General features: G+C 43.6%; 1 protein-coding gene across 2 annotated transcripts in view; it reads left to right on the top strand.

The window, feature by feature from the left end:
• Window positions 1–15,859, top strand: part of Vcl (vinculin) — an 89,823-nt gene that overhangs the window by 26,769 nt on the left and 47,195 nt on the right. For both annotated transcript variants that reach the window (NM_001107248.1, XM_006251639.5), the window contains exons 3-4: window positions 14,072–14,222; window positions 14,798–14,906. In NM_001107248.1, the coding sequence (NP_001100718.1) occupies window positions 14,072–14,222; window positions 14,798–14,906 (260 nt within the window). The remainder of the gene's footprint in view (window positions 1–14,071; window positions 14,223–14,797; window positions 14,907–15,859) is intronic.

The raw sequence follows: 15,859 nt of genomic DNA, 5'->3' as shown, positions 1-15,859 counted from the left end.
ACATGGGAAAACCAGTGTGTTAGGATGAACTGGAAAACCCTGAGCCGTTCATTTAAAAAGTGTATCACTTAATTAGCTCCCCAGTAAGCTCCTCTTACTGTAGCTTAAAGCCCTAACGAGATGAATGTGGTTGTCAGCTCTGGAGGCACACGAGAGCTCTATACAATGGTTATGTTTTTCTAGCTTCTCTTTAGGATGTGAGGAAGCAGAAAAAAGATACCTTGGCTGTGAAGGGGAGGGGACAGAGGGGACAGATGGAAGCAATTAATCCCGTCCTTGGAATTGTTGAGCAGGACATTCTTTGGGGCTATTTGGTTGATGTTTGGATGTTTCCAGGGCCTTGCTGACCTTCGCTTCCTCTGGTCTGTGTTACAGTGACGGCTTCTTAGGCGGCACAGGAAAGGAAGTAGTTTTAGAAACTTACTGTTAGGTTCACTTCCTAGACTGCGAGGACTTCAGAAAACAGAAGACTCTTGGTCTGTGGCTAGTTTCATATTCAAATCATCTCGTATATATTTAAAGAGCTTTCGGGAAAGGGTATGCCAGGGTTTGTGGTAGTCTCAAAATCAAATTACAGGCTTACTTGTATGACTGACAGTTCAGGGAATATCAAAAAAAGTGGGTTTAATATTAATTAAAAGTGACACAGAGATTGAACATTCTAGTAAAAAAAAAAAAAAAACCAAACCCAATCCCCCCCTTCCCCAAAACCCTTAACTATTTCTGATCTCGAGCATTTTAGATATGGAATATTCAAACTGAGTTTATATTGTAATTGCCATTGAAGGCCGTGCAATGCTCAGGATGTTCCTTCTAGTAAAAGAAGCTTTTAAAGGCTGGGCACAGCGGTCGGCCTCAAAGTGAGTTTTTAAACATCCAGGGTACATAGTGGGAATCCTGTTTCAAAAGCAAAACAAAACAAACAGAACAAAAAACCCAAAAAACAAAACCAGAGCAAACCCAAACAATGACATTTTAGTACAGAACAAGATTTGCAGGACACAGCAAGGCTCTCTTTTTGTGGGTGGAACAAGCTATCTGGTCTCTGACTGCACTGGAAAATGAGTTCACAATTCACTAAGTTTACCCAAGATTAATCATAGCCACACTGCTTTACAGTTGCCATAGAAACTGTTTTGATCCTCATAAACTTTAGGAGAGCAGTAGCCATGAAGGACTATTAAAATACTAGATTCACCTCCTGAGAAGTGATTTGTCTTTTAGAAACTGCCAGCAGGCGTGGCCAGCAGGCGTGGCCAGCAGGCGTGGCAGCTCTTTCATAATAGTATATATATAATTTTCATGAATCATCCTGTCAGCTGAGCATTATTTAATATTTACATGTAGTTGATTGATCAATGGCCTAGACACACTCATTGGTTAATTATTTATTCTTTATTTGTCTAGCATGTGCATCGCTACATAGAGTAGCCGTTCAGAACAGTATACAGTGAAGAATCTTCTGTGAAAAGTATTTTAAGTATTAATAGTAATAAACTACAAAATTTACCAGTACTTTAAAAAAATCGAGGGCTGAGGAGATGGCTTAGCAGATCAGAGAGCATGGCTGCTCTCCCAAAGGACCTGAATTTGGTTCCCAGTACTCACACACAGCCATCTGTACGTCTGCTTCAGGGCGTTAGAGCCTCGTCTGACCCCACAGGCACCAGGCAGTGTATGCATGGACTACACAGACTGCACGCAACAAAACATCCACATACATAAGATTAAGGGAAACATTAAAATAAGTACATTGGCCAAGAGGCAGGAGCAGGTGTTATTGGAAAGGAAAAAAAAAAGGAGACTATTCAGTCCCACACCCCCATCACTGTTTCCTGTTGTGTTTTCCTTGTCCTTTCACTGACGTGTAGTAGGCTCTTTCGCTTTGTGTTGTTCTTAGTTTTGGGTTTTGTTTTTCACTGGAAGAGGAATGAGTGGAATTACAGTTATTATGCCTGGGGATTGCACTTAGTTCCAGATACACGCATGGGGCATGGTGGGGTGCATCATATATGAACTGCCTGTTCCAGATACACGCATGGGGCATGGTGGGGTGTGTCATTTAGGAACTGTCTGTTCCAGATACACACATGGGGCATGGTGGGGTGTGTCATATAGGAACTGTCTGTTCCAGATACACACATGGGGCATGGTGGGGTGTGTTCATATACATGAACTGTCTTTTTTAAAATTTTTTTTATCAGATATATTTCTTTACTTACATTTCAAGCGTTATTCCCGTTTCCGGCTTCTTGTCCATAAGCCTCCATTCCCTCCCCTCCCTCTCCCCCATACGGGTATTACCCCTATACATCTCTCTTATTGGCGTGCCTCCTCCCGCCATATTCCCCTGCACTGGGAGTCCAACCTTGGCAGGACCAAGGGCTTCCCCTTCCACTGTCTGCTACATATGCAGTTGGAGCCCTGGGGCAGTCCACGTATGGTCTTTGGGTAGTGGTTAGTCTCTGGAAGCTCTGGTTGGTTGGCATTGTTGTTTTTATGGGGTTGCAAGCTCCTTCAACTCTTTCAATACTTTCTCTAATTCCCCCCAAGGGGGTCCTGTTCTCAGTTCAGTGGTTTGCTGCTAGCATTGACCTCTGTACTGGACATGCTCTGGATGTGTCTCTCAGGAGAGATCTATATCCAGTCCCTTTCAGCATGCATTTTCTTGCTTTATCAATCTTATCTAGTTTTGGTGGCTGTATATATATATGGGCCACATGAACTGTCTTTTGATTTCCTGTTTTAACAGCAGTTTCATACTTAGCTCATCTGGCTTCAAACTCCAGACCCTGCTGCTGGAGCTTCCCGAGCCAGTTGGATTGAAGGTTTCTTTTCCTATGCATCAAAGAGAAACAAAAGTGGAGTTATTTGGAGACTTTGAAGTCCAGGAGCTGTGATGCAAATGGACTTTAAAAGAATGGTCGGAGTAGGCTTGAACAGTAGAAGGAGGGGTCGGTCGTGTTCAGTGTGCGACGTGGTAGAATAGTGGGGAGAAGGCAAGCTACTCTGGACACAGTGAGAGGGGATGTCAGTCATGGAGGTGCATGAGGAGAGGGCTGGTAATGGCGGAGGTGGCAGGAAACTAAGCCTAGGGTGGCAGGTGGGACCACGGATGGAAGTCCTTGAAAGCCTGGCTGGGGAGATTAGAGTTGACAGGAAAGCAGCTTGGTAGTTTTTGAGCCATAGGATGGCAGCATGAAAGTGGTTTTCCAGCAAGGTTCATAACCAGATTCAGAGTGGATAGTAGACAGGTGTCAGTGCTAAAATGAAAATTAGTTGTGTGTCACACCTGGCCAGCTTCATTTTCTGCCAGTGTGGACTTTGATTTGCACTGACTCCTTACAGGTGAGAAACGTTTCTGATGAATTGTTTGAATTTTTCTTGGGAAAAAAAAATCGCCTTTGCAGTACACAGTGGAACTTCACTCTTTTTTAGTTAGTTTGTTTTTTTTTTTTTTTGGAAACAGGGTTTCACTATGTAGCCCTGGCTGTCCTGAACTCCTTATGTAGACCTCGCTGGCCTCACACAGAGATCCAGCTGAAGTGTGTTCTTATCTCTTGGGCCTGTCTAAGGCTACTTAGTGCCCCAGGGTTCTCAGGCTATCACTGAGAGTCCTGTCAGGAACTCCCTGTAAGGAGCAGAGTGCGCGTTTCCTGCTGGCAGGCAGAGGCTGTTGCTCAGGGACTGGAGCCTGCTGCCTTCTGCCTCACGGCTGCTCTCAGCAGCTTGCTGGGAGCTGTCAGAGCTTCCGCTGATGTGCCAGCTTGGATTGTTTCTGAAGCATGTTGGGATATGTAGGCCTGATGAATGGAGCAGAGTTCTGAGAGTGCCGTGTGGGAGGGAGAGTGCTCAGTGCTCCATCCATTCATCCTGGTTCCCCGGGAAGGAAGCTCCTTGTTCTCATCCTTATTAAACACTCCCACTTCAGCATGATTTTGGCACATACCTGTAAGATTTTAACATACTTTATATTAATGTATAACAAATGCATTTTAAAGGTATTAGAACATATTTAGATCTAAGATAAATAGTGCTTTGTTTTATATTATCATCACTTACAATTAGCTTTCGCTTTCTTTTGATCTTAAGCACCCAAACAGTTGTCTTGTGATTTGTTATTTTCAAACCCACTTGTTGGTTAAAGTTCACAGAATTTTTGATTTTTAGAATTTTTTAGAAATTGTATCATGCAATGCCATGTGCTTGCCTGGGCTAGTGTATGCTTTGATGTTTCAGGATGCTCCATTTTGTTCTCTTGCTGTTGTTGTTGTTTAGTTTTTAAACTTGAGGTTTTTGGCATTCTTTCCAGTGCTGTTTTAAGAAGTCTTTTGTCACTTCAGCTAGATGGCCAGGTTTCCCGAGGTGACACTGCCTCACTGCATTTTCCACCCAGAGCAAGCACGCTTGACCTGAAATGGCTCCCCTTTGGACTTGCTGTGTTAAACTTGGCTGTCTACTGCTGTTTTGGATTAACTTCCTTAAAAATACCTGAGTCTTCTCAGTAATAAGGGGAGTCAGTTTACCAATCTGCAGATGAGGTCTAACTAGGTTGACGGGTTAAATCTGGCTTACTTCATGTAGCCTACACTATTGAGAACTGAACAAATAAAACACTAGACTTGTTCCATTGTCTACAGAATAATCACAAGATTGAAAAGAACTCAGAGGGCCCAGGGAGATCACATATATGTTACTGGGATGTATCTACATATATTACCATGTATGCATGCATGTCTTATGTCAACTTGACACACAAACTGTAGTTATCTGAAAGGTGGAACCTTAATTGAGAAAATGCCTCCATAAGTTCTGGCTGTGAGGCCGTTTCTTAATTAGTAATTGATGGGGGAGGGCCCAGCCTACAGTGGGTAGTACCTCCCTGGGCTGGTGGTCCTGGGTTCAATAAGAAAGCAGGCTGAGCAAGCTATGAGGGCAAGCCAAAGAGGAGGCAGCCCTCCATGGCTTCTCCATCAACTTTTGTCTGTTCCTGTCCTGTTCTGATTTCCTTCAGTCATGAGCAACAGTGTGGACTTGTAAACCAAATGAACCCTTTCCTCCACAACTTGCTATTTGGTCATGGTTTTTGTCTGCAATAAAACCCTGACGAAGACACTGTGTAATTCTGAGACTGCCAATGTTAAGATTCTGCCCACTTAGAATAAGCTCTCGCTTTTGAGCCCTAAGTTAACTTTGAGCTGCACATGTAGCCAAAGCTGGCCTAAAAGCTCCCAAGATGGCAGGTGTGCGCCATCAGTAACAAACTCATTTTACAGATAAAAGTCTAATCCTTGACAAACCCACTCACTCAGCATCACCTGTTACTGTCTTATTGCAGATGTCATGTTTTCCAAAGGCATGTTCATTTTGTAGCCTGACTTTGTCCTAAAGTCCTGCAACTGTAAAGAGTGCTTCAAGGATCACACATAGTATTGACTAAGTGACTCACCCCAGAGACACACAGACTGGAAAAACAGTCCTGGGGCGATGGCTCACTGGAGAAAGTACCTGCTGTGCAAGCATGAGGCGCTGAGTTTGGATCCCTGGCACCTACAGGAAAGGTTGGGTGTAGTGTACCTGTAACCCCAACGTCGGGGTCGGCGGGGGGTAGGGTGGGGCCTCGAGAGTCCTGGTGACCTACCGGCTGGGGAGCCAGGCCAGCTGACTCTGATTAAGGTAGACACTCAGATGACGAGTTATGGCTTTCCTGTGTGTGCACACGAATACACACGCTCTCTCTCTCTCTGTCTCTTTCTCTCTCACCCCCCCCAAGCATACACTCATGGACACACAGACACACACACACACACACTCACACTCACTCTCTCTCACCCCCCCAACATACACTTACACATGCACTCATGAACACACATAGACACACACACACACTCTCTCTCTCTCTCTCACACACACACACACACACATACACACACACACTCACTCTCTCTCACCCCCCCAACATACACTTACACATGCACTCATGAACACACACAGACACACACACACTCTCTCTCTCTCACACACACATACACACACCTCCCCAAACATACACTTACACATGTACTCACTCACATACATGCACACACACTCTCTCTCTTAAACATACACACACACACCTCCCCAAACATACACTTACACATGCACTCACTCACATACATGCACACACTCTCTCTCTCTTAAACATACACACACACACACCCCAACACTCACTCACACATACATGCACACACACTCTCTCTCTCTTACACACACACACACACACACCCCAACACTCACTCACACATATATGCACACACACACATGAATAAATTAAACAAAACAAAAGGCAAATAGAAACACTAAAACCAGTCAGGTACATGAATTCCTTATTACCCTCACTTTTCCAGTATAGGTCTGGTCTCACATGAAAGAAGTTTAAAGTTTATATGTTGCTTTTCCTTAAATTGTTTAAAATCTGTATTGTTCTTCCAATAGTAGAGGCAAAGGAACCCCACAGAACAGCTCCATTTCTTTTTTTTTTTTTTTCTTTTTTTTTCCCCCGGAGCTGGGGACCGAACCCAGGGCCTTGCGCTTCCTAGGCAAGCGCTCTACCACTGAGCTAAATCCCCAGCTCCAACAGCTCCATTTCTTAAATTCCACGTAGGACTGGTCGTTATTTAATCCACCTCACTGTGTTCATGAGGCCTCAGAGGCTCAGAGGCTCAGTAACTGAAAGTAACTGAGCCCAGGACTGTATGACCGCAGGGCGGTGCTAAGCCGCACCCTCCCTCTCCTTTGAGAATGCTGTCTGATAGCGGACTAGTTTCTGTGAGGCATCCATGAATGACAATGGACGTAAAACTATCCAGGGTGAAGGTTTGGTGTTGCCCGCCCCTTTCTTTTTTCAAATTACTTTAGTAAATAAACCCAACTACTTTAAAAGCTTTATGATAGATTTTTTTTTCATCCAATCCATTTTTTCTGTTGATGGTAAGACTTTCTGTCCCGGGGATTGTACCCAGGGTCTTCTGATGTTAGACAGTCATCCTGCTGGATTAAATCCTCTAGCCCTTATGGCTTGAAACCACACACACACACACACACACACACACACACACACACACACACACACAGAGGCGCACACACATACACAGAACTTATATTTATTTAATGTTTTCCTCAGTATCCATTGACAGACAGACACAGTTTTTTTTTTTACTGTATTATAGCAGTAGTCCACTACATGAATGTGAATTTTCTGATAATGAACCATACATGCATTTTTTGGGGGGGTGGATACATTATATTTGCTTGTGATTTTAAAAAGCATCAACAGGGAGTTGGGGCACACTTAGGGGGCTTGAAGCTGGACAATTGCTAGTTTGAGGCCATCCTGAGTTACATTGCTACATAGTGAGATCTTCTTGCCAAACCAAACAGCAGTGCTGAGTTGAAATTAGGATTGTGTGTCCCATCCTTTTTTAAGACAGAATCTCACCATATGGTCCTGACTGACCTTAGATTCCCTCCCTTCCCTTCCTCCTGCTTTAGGTGTCTGAGTGCTGGGATTACAGATGTAAGCCATCACACTAGACTTAATTGTCTGACATTTAATGTTTTTGTTACATGCATTTCATTGTGTGTGTTTGTGTATGGAGGTCAGAAGCTAGATAGACGCTGCAAGCATCAGTTCTTCCCTTCCCACCAAGTGGGTTCTAGGCTTGGTGGCAAGCACACCAGTTGAGCCGTCTCTGGCCCTAAGTAGCTGAAATATTCAAAGGTCTTTGCTTCTTCGTTCATGAAGAACCTTGATGTATAATTTTCTTGTTCTGTTCTCGATCAGCTTTATATCGAGGTTATTTTATTTCCATACTTCCTGGCTTTTAAATGGTTTACATAAGGTGAAGATTTTTTTGCTGTCGAAAGTTTGACAAAATGTGTCTAAAGCTCTCCGTGTGCACTGGCCTGTGCAGAAAGAAGCCTTGCTTACTCACTTTTACCTACTACTCTTGCTTTTCCTTTTGTGGTACTGGGGTCCAACTCATAGCTGTACTTATCACTTGTCCATTGGAATGATTGGTTTATGATTGAAACGTATTAAGATCTTATGTGCCGATTTTCTACTTAGTTTTAAGTGTAAGTTTTCTATATTTCTAAATGATACCGTGTGGCTGGTTTTTAAGGTTTGTGGTTCTCCTAGGTTTTAATTCTGTTGGTGATGCGCTGTTCATTGCCTGCTTTTGAATTAGTGCTGTGGTGTGCCACGCTGCTCTGAACTGTGTTCTTAGTTTAAGTCCACATGACAATTACTGGTAGTTGGGTTTCTTTCTTTCTTTTTTTTAAGTGAAAGTATTCCCTCATTGTATTTGCCCCATTTTATTTTGTGTTTAGGCAATTTAAGCTTCTATATATTGATTACATTGTGCTGTAGAATAATGACTATCAACTTTTTTCCATAGGACCCTCAAGTAATAATAATAATAATAATAATAATAATAATAATAATAGTAGTAGTAGTAGTAGTAGTAGTAGTAGTAGTAGTGGTGAGACTTTAACTATTAGGTAATTAAAAGAATGTATTAGAACAAGAAGTTAAGGGCTAGAGAGATGGCTCAGTAGTTATGAGCACTGACTGTTCCAGAGGTTCTGAGTTCAATTCCCAGCCACCACCCACCTGTAATGAGATCTAATGCCCTCTTTTGGTGTGTCTGAAGACAGCAACCGTATACTCACATAAATAAATTTTAAAATAGAAGATAAAAAGAGTTTAGTAATGTTTAAAAATAATTTTTACATCACATAGCATTAGCATACATTTGAAAACTCTGGGTGCCTGTAAAATACATTTGTTCATTATGTCTGTACTCCAACCCTGACTTGAGACAAAAGGACGGTAGAGTCTGTGACTTGTGCGTCACAGAGTTTTTCATGGAACCTTGCAAGGTTTCTCTTGCAAGGAATCTCTTCTCTGTGCACTGACGACAGATTTGAAAAGGGGTAGAGGAGAGAGAGGGAGTGGGAAAGAAAGCATGACATGTTAAGGATTCAAAGGTATGACTCACATGATTTCAACTTAGCTGTTTACCAACACTTGGACACACAGCCTGGATGACCGGGATGTTTATAATAGTCCCATTCCCAGAATACCTTCCTCTTATGTTATCTCTTGGGGGAGGCCAAAACTGTCTGCAGGGTTAGCTGATCTCATTGGAAATAAAAGAAATTAGGGAGCTGAGCTCTCTGTGTGTGCTCATGTGTGCATTAGAGAGGGAGAGGAAGAGGGAGAGGGAAGGGGAGGGGTATGGGGAGAGGGAGGGGAAGAGGGGGGGAGAGGGATTTAGCTTTGCTGCACATACTTTATTAGAGAAGGATTCATTAGCTTTTGCTTTTAGAAACAGCTTTGATGGTTTTGATATGCTTACTACTCTTCCAGAGGACCCAAATTCAGTTCTTAGCCCCTCTGGTCGCCACAGGTTCCACATGCATGTGCCATTCACTCAAAGAGATGCAGACACATACTCATAAATGAACTAAATCAAAACAAAACCAAACCCACCTTATCCCTTAGCTTTGCTGTGGTCTGATTGACAAAAGTTTTCCTTTTGGGTGTACACATGCGGTTTGGTCTTGCTGAGAATGACAGGGGCCTCGAGAGATGGCGTAGCGGTTAAGAGTGCGCCGTACCGCTCTAGTTGGTTTCCAGTACGGTGCCAGGCAGCTCTCAGTCACCTGCAGCTCTGGTTCCAGTGGATTTGACTCCATGTCCTCCCCCCCATATATACATAACTAAGATAAATCTTAGACTGAGAAGTCTATGTATTGTGTTGACTTGAGGGAGGTACAGGGAAGAAGCAGTTAGGCAATTCATGGATGAGGACTGTAGAGGCTTGCAGGTAAAGCCAGGGTTGGAACACGCGTTAGCATTGTCGTGCAGCATGTGATATGGTGTGATACGGTGGGCTGGGGCTGTGCCCTGGCTACTTGAACCGGATTGAAGTCCGTCTCTTTTTGTACTCTGTGTTCTCTACTCCTTTCTAAAAACTGCTACTGTGCCTGTGCCTTCACTCAGGTTTCTAGATGACTAATGGCTGAGGATCCTTGACCTTTCAAAATGGCAACCCCAGGATGCAATGCATGTTAGCTATTACTGGGATGCTACACAAGAGTGAGTCTATTTCTGTTGTTTTAAAATAAAGTTGGAAGTCAAGCCTGGACCACACACCTGTAATCCTAGCCCTCTGGGGGCTAAGGAAGAAGGATGTTTAAGAGAGAGCTACTTGAAAAGGAACTCAGACACTGTGGAGAGAATCGCTTTTGTGACTGAGTGGCAGAGGGAGTGATAACAGGAATGTCTGATACCCAGCATGCATTAGGAAAAAAAAAAAGAGGCTCACACCAGCTTGGTTAGAGATAATTAAAATCACTGAGAACTGAGGCACTTAGAACCTTCTTTTATAGTATTTTACATGGGGCGTATTCTGGGAAGGAAGTATTTAGTCACGAGTGTATGTTAAGAATTCCATGAAACTGTCATTGGTCTGTTTGATCTAAATCACAAGCACTGCTCCTTGAGGTTGAAGACTTAAAGGCAGAGAAGCCTCAGCTTGCACTAGTTGATTGGTTTAAGTTATGGAAATGAATATTGTTAGGACATAGATAGTCAGGTTATGAGATTATTTAGGAAACTGATCTTATTCCCAGTCATTCCCTAGAATTTAGGTTTCTACTTCAAGGTAGAAGGTCACTCTTTAAGAGGCCATGCAGACAGAATGCTTAAATAAAAACATTTTCCACCAGCATGATGGGCTCCTCCTGTTTCTGATTGCTGGTTAATCATAGTGGGATTTGTTTGGCTTTTATGAATGCAATTAAAATTTAATGTACTGGCCAGAGAATCTTATTGTAGTAAAAAATGGCACCATGTCTATTCTGCCTATCATTTTATCACACAAGAGAATCATTAGTGGAGAATCAATTTGATTCTTGGCAAGCCTTTTCTGTTATTTTCTCATCCTGCCAGGTTTTCTCTCCATAAGTTACTCCTGGCATTTAAAGTTCTTTCTTCAGGTTTGATAGTTGTGTACAGTAACCGGATCTTTATGAGTAGATCTAGCTCAGGAATTGCATTCTGTGATGCTTGTTTATTTTCTACAGTCTGATCCAGGATCAGGTTCCATTGAAGTGAAATCAAGTTTGGGACTATTTAATGATTTTCTGCTAGACACAGTGATACATGACTGCAATCCCCTCACAGGGGAGACTGAAACTAGAGAATCCTGAGTTCCAGGCCAGCCTAGGCTAGCCTGGACTAGCCTGGACTACTTGGGAAAACTCTGTCTCAAAAAATGCTAAACAAATAAGTATGATGATTGCCTTGGCTCAGGTGATCTTACATCTCTTTCTCTTGGTAAGGATGTATCCATCAGTTACTGAGCACTTCTCATTTGTGGGCGATATGTTCTGTGAGTACAGTAACTGTGATGGTGAATGAGGTGTTGATGTCACCGCCCTGAATTTACAGTGTCGTGAGAGGAAGCCGGGAAGTTCTATGGGAACACTAGACACCTATAGATTTGGGAGGCAAGTAACAATTCCCTGAAGGAAGAGACACTTAAAACTGAGCGGGAGAAGGGGAGGCCAATCAAGTAAAGGAGGGTGGGGGACAGCATCTGTGGTAGCGGAAAGGGACACGTAAGCAGTCTGCAACTTGTGCTCTTCAGTGGTCGAGTGGCTATTGCTGTGGTGCTTTTGAAGTCGTTCCTCTTAGTGTGTTTGAGTTTGTTTGTAACAGGTGACTTATTTTTGTGGGTGGGAATGTGGAGATAAGAAGACAGCTTTGGAGACTTGGTTTTCTCCTTCTACCCAGTGGGTCCTATTTGGTCACCAGCTCATGACCTTAACTAACTAGTTAGTTAACTACTTACCTTTGAGACAGGGTCTTAGTGCATCGCTCTGGCTTGTCTGGTACTCGCCAAGTAGCCGGGGCTGGGATTAAACGTGTGTGCTGCCACCTCCTGCGAGTTGTTTGTTTTGTTTTGGTTTCTTTGGAAAGGGTCTCTTCCTCAGCTTGGAGTTTACACTGGGGTCCAGGGGCCCTATGTCTGCTTCCCCAGTGTTGGGGTTAAAGATATGCACCAGTGTGCCTGGCCCTTATGTGGGCTGTAGGGATCTGAACTCAGGTCCTCACGCATGCTTGAATGACAGTCACCCCACTGAGTCATCTCCACAGTCCATCAGTAGTGGCACAAGCCTTTAATACCAGCACTCAGGAGACAGAGGCAGGAGGATCACTATTTGTTTGAGGCCAGCCTGACCTACAGAATGAGTACCGGGACAGCCAAGGCTACACAGAGAAACCATGTCTCCTTCCTCTGTCTCAGAACAAACAAAGTGCTAGTATGAGTTTTAAGTAACTACTATGAATTCCTTAGGGTAGGCTTTTTTTTTCTTTCTCTTTAAATTTTAAAGTTTTAATTTATTTAGTTTTAATTTTATTTTTTACATATATTGTTGACGATGTAAAAACTGTTTCTGCCCTCTGATCCATTGTGGTGAAAATGTGAGCTCATATGACTTTTGCAGATGGCACCAGGGCTACATATTACAGTGACAGCACCCAGCCCTTTACTGAGCATCTGGTGGATACGCTCACTGTAGTAGGCTAGTACATTGTGAATTACTGTGTAGGGTATAAAAGAATGGAGTGGTTCTTACTCATCTTTACAATTACTTTTAGATTAATTATACTTTTAAATGCGTGTATGTTTTACCTGTATGTATGTGTGTTCCTGGTGCTTTTGGAGATCGGAAGAGGGTGTGTGATCCCTTGGAGGGAAGCTACAGCCAATTGTGAACTACTTGATGTGGATGCTGGGAACTGAACCTCGGTCCTCTTCAGTGTTAGCAAGTGCTCTTAATTGCTGAGCCATCTCTCCAAGCCCAGGCCTGAGGATTTTAACCCTTATCAATAGCCACTTCAGATCATCTTTGGTGGTGTGTGCCTGTAATTCTTACACCGCTTGGAAGATGGAGGCTGGAGGAGCACAGGTTCAAAACCGACCATGGCTACTCAGTGAATTCAAGGCTGGCCTGAAGTACATAGTGAGATCCTGTCTTAAAGAAAAGAGTAGAAAAGCTGGGGAGGGGGTCGGATGGGTGGGTAGGGATTAAGGTAGGGCAGGCGGCATAGTAGGGCTTTGTTTCTCACTAGGATTATTAGGTACTGCTTTAGGGTACCAGTGTTTACGTGTTAGTTTAATAAAGTGTGGGGTTTTTTTTTTTTTGAGTTATAATAATGCTTTTTACATCTTTCATAGCCTAGTTCTTTTGTATTTTGAAATTTTCCTATTTGTTTAATTCTTCCTGTTAGCAGTAACACTTCTAACATACGTGTGAGGATTTTTGTATTGTTTCATTTCACCCACAAAAGAATGCTCTGAGTAGGGCTTTTTTTTTCCAGATAAGAATGTGTAATGTTGGCAAATTATTTTAAGTCATTTGTTTCTTATCTCTTTAAGTTACTCAGTGGAAACAGTGGGTCTATTGAAATGAGATTAGAGGATTTAACCCACTCCTTTTATGAGTGAATAGTTGAATGAATGAATATATTTTAGTAAGTAGAGTCAAGGGCCTGATGTAGGGTTACAGGAGTCCTGAGTCCTCTCCGCCACAGGGCATGGCTGCCGCAGGTGGGACGCCGGAGTTGACTCTGCTTACCCCAGCCATTGTGGGTGTTGGGCTATTGGGTGGTAGGGCCGTAGGGTAGCCATAGGACACAGCTTGGGGCGTGGGGAAGCACAGTCCGAGGTGCCGGACAGCCGAAGCTAGCTCAGGGGTCCCGGGACCTCTCACAAGGCTGGGGTTGTCTGGTTCTCAGGCAACCTTGGAAACCTTGGAAGAGCTGAGAATGGAGTGCCTCCAACCCCCTATTCAGCCCGAGGTGGGTGGCTGGAGGTGGGGAGGAGAGGAGAAGCCCCAGCTGGTGGAGCGGGAGAGTCTTTGGCTTGGATATATGGATACATGTTTTTGTATTTGTGTATCATGGTCTTCTGTTTGCTTTCACTAAGGAGTTAACCCAGATTCTCCCCCCTAGGGTCGAGAATGCTTGCACGAAGCTTGTTCAGGCAGCTCAGATGCTTCAGTCAGACCCATACTCTGTTCCTGCGCGGGATTACCTCATCGACGGCTCCAGGGGAATCCTCTCTGGAACGTCTGACCTCCTGCTTACCTTTGATGAGGCTGAGGTAGGCAATCTGCGGCCCACAAAGACCTCCCTTAGACAACAGCCTAGTTTTAGACACACACACACACACACACACACACACACACACACACACACACACACACACGTATTTATGGGTGCCCATGGAAATCAGAAGAGGGTGTCAGATTCCTAGGGCCAGAGTTATAGGCAGTTGTGAGCCACCTGACATATGGGTGCCAAGAACCAAACTGGGGTCCTCTGGAAGAACATCATGAGTCATCTCTCCTGCCCCTAAAGTGTAATTTTAAAAGTAATATAATGGAAGCTAGACATTAAAGGTGGCACACACCTTTAATCTGAGCACTCAGAGACTGAGGAAGGAGGATCTCTGTGAGTTCCAGGTCAGCCTGGGCTACATGGAGAAACTATCTCCAAAAACGAAAATAAAAAAAGAAAGGAAGGAAGAGAGAAAGGTAAATAAACAAAAGCAGACCATGCAGTGCAACACTGGATGATTTTGGATGCTAGCGCATGGAGAGCTGTCTAGCTCTGGTGCCATTACCACTGATTTGTATTATTCATTAATTTGACGGAGTCCTTAAATATATTTTTCAGGTTCGAAAAATTATAAGAGTTTGCAAAGGGATTTTGGAATACCTCACAGTGGCAGAGGTAGTGGAGACTATGGAAGACTTGGTCACTTACACAAAGAACCTTGGGCCCGGTGAGCAAACCCTAAATTGTACATTAAAGGTTGGATGAGTTGAGCATGTTGGAGAGGAAAGGCTACTCTCTCCTTACTTGGAGAAAACAGGGGATGGAGTTGCTAATGGGTTTCTGCTGAGGATGTGTTGCTGTCTCTGAAGTCTGTTATCTGCTGTCTACAAATCCCAGCCCTGTCAACAACATTAAAGCAGATTTGTGAACGCCGATAAGGGAAATGAAGGAAATACTTTTCTACCACTGTAATGCTGGAGGCCACCCTCGGTCCTGACCTCCCATTCCGCAGTACACAGCATTCCTTCACTGTCTGCCAGCTGGCCAGTAGCTCTCCATGATTTCTTAGCTTGCTAATTAGCTGCCTTCTATTATGGACTTATGCCATAGCCCAAGGCTGCAGAGAGATGCTCAGGCCTCAAAGGAGAGAAGAGTGGCTGCAGCCAATCACTGTGGAATGATTGTTAGGTGTCTGAGTATTGAATACCCAAGCCACACAGATACCAGCATTTGATCTTATAGACAGAACATGTCCTCCAGAATTTATACGCACGAATACGGTCACTGAAAGGGCTTGATAGGTGTTCTTATAGGTAGAGCATGTCCTCCAGAGTCTATATGCATGAATATGGTTACTGAAAGGACTTGATAGGTGATCAGCTTGATGTTTACTGCCCCGTGAATTATTTTTTAATTGAAATGTTGATATTTATTTAACAATGTCTTTCTGGGGGTCCAGTGTACTTGTTCCTGGAACTTACTGTATTTTCTGAGTTGAGGATCACCTGGAAAGTCCCCGTTTTCATGGCTCTAGTGTGCTGGCTGGGGTATGTTCAGGAGTGTTAGAGATTAACGCCAGCTTCATAGGCAAGTGGTACGCCTCTAGCTAAGACCTGGATTCTTGTAACACTGGATAAAAGGTCTGTTTTCCTCGTATACCTTTATGCAAAATCTAACAAA

The sequence above is a fragment of the Rattus norvegicus genome, chromosome 15 (genome assembly GCF_036323735.1).
Source record: "Rattus norvegicus strain BN/NHsdMcwi chromosome 15, GRCr8, whole genome shotgun sequence".
Lineage (NCBI taxonomy): Eukaryota > Metazoa > Chordata > Mammalia > Rodentia > Muridae > Rattus > Rattus norvegicus.
Note: the sequence above shows the minus strand (reverse complement) of the source record. Positions and strands in the feature narration are given on the sequence as shown.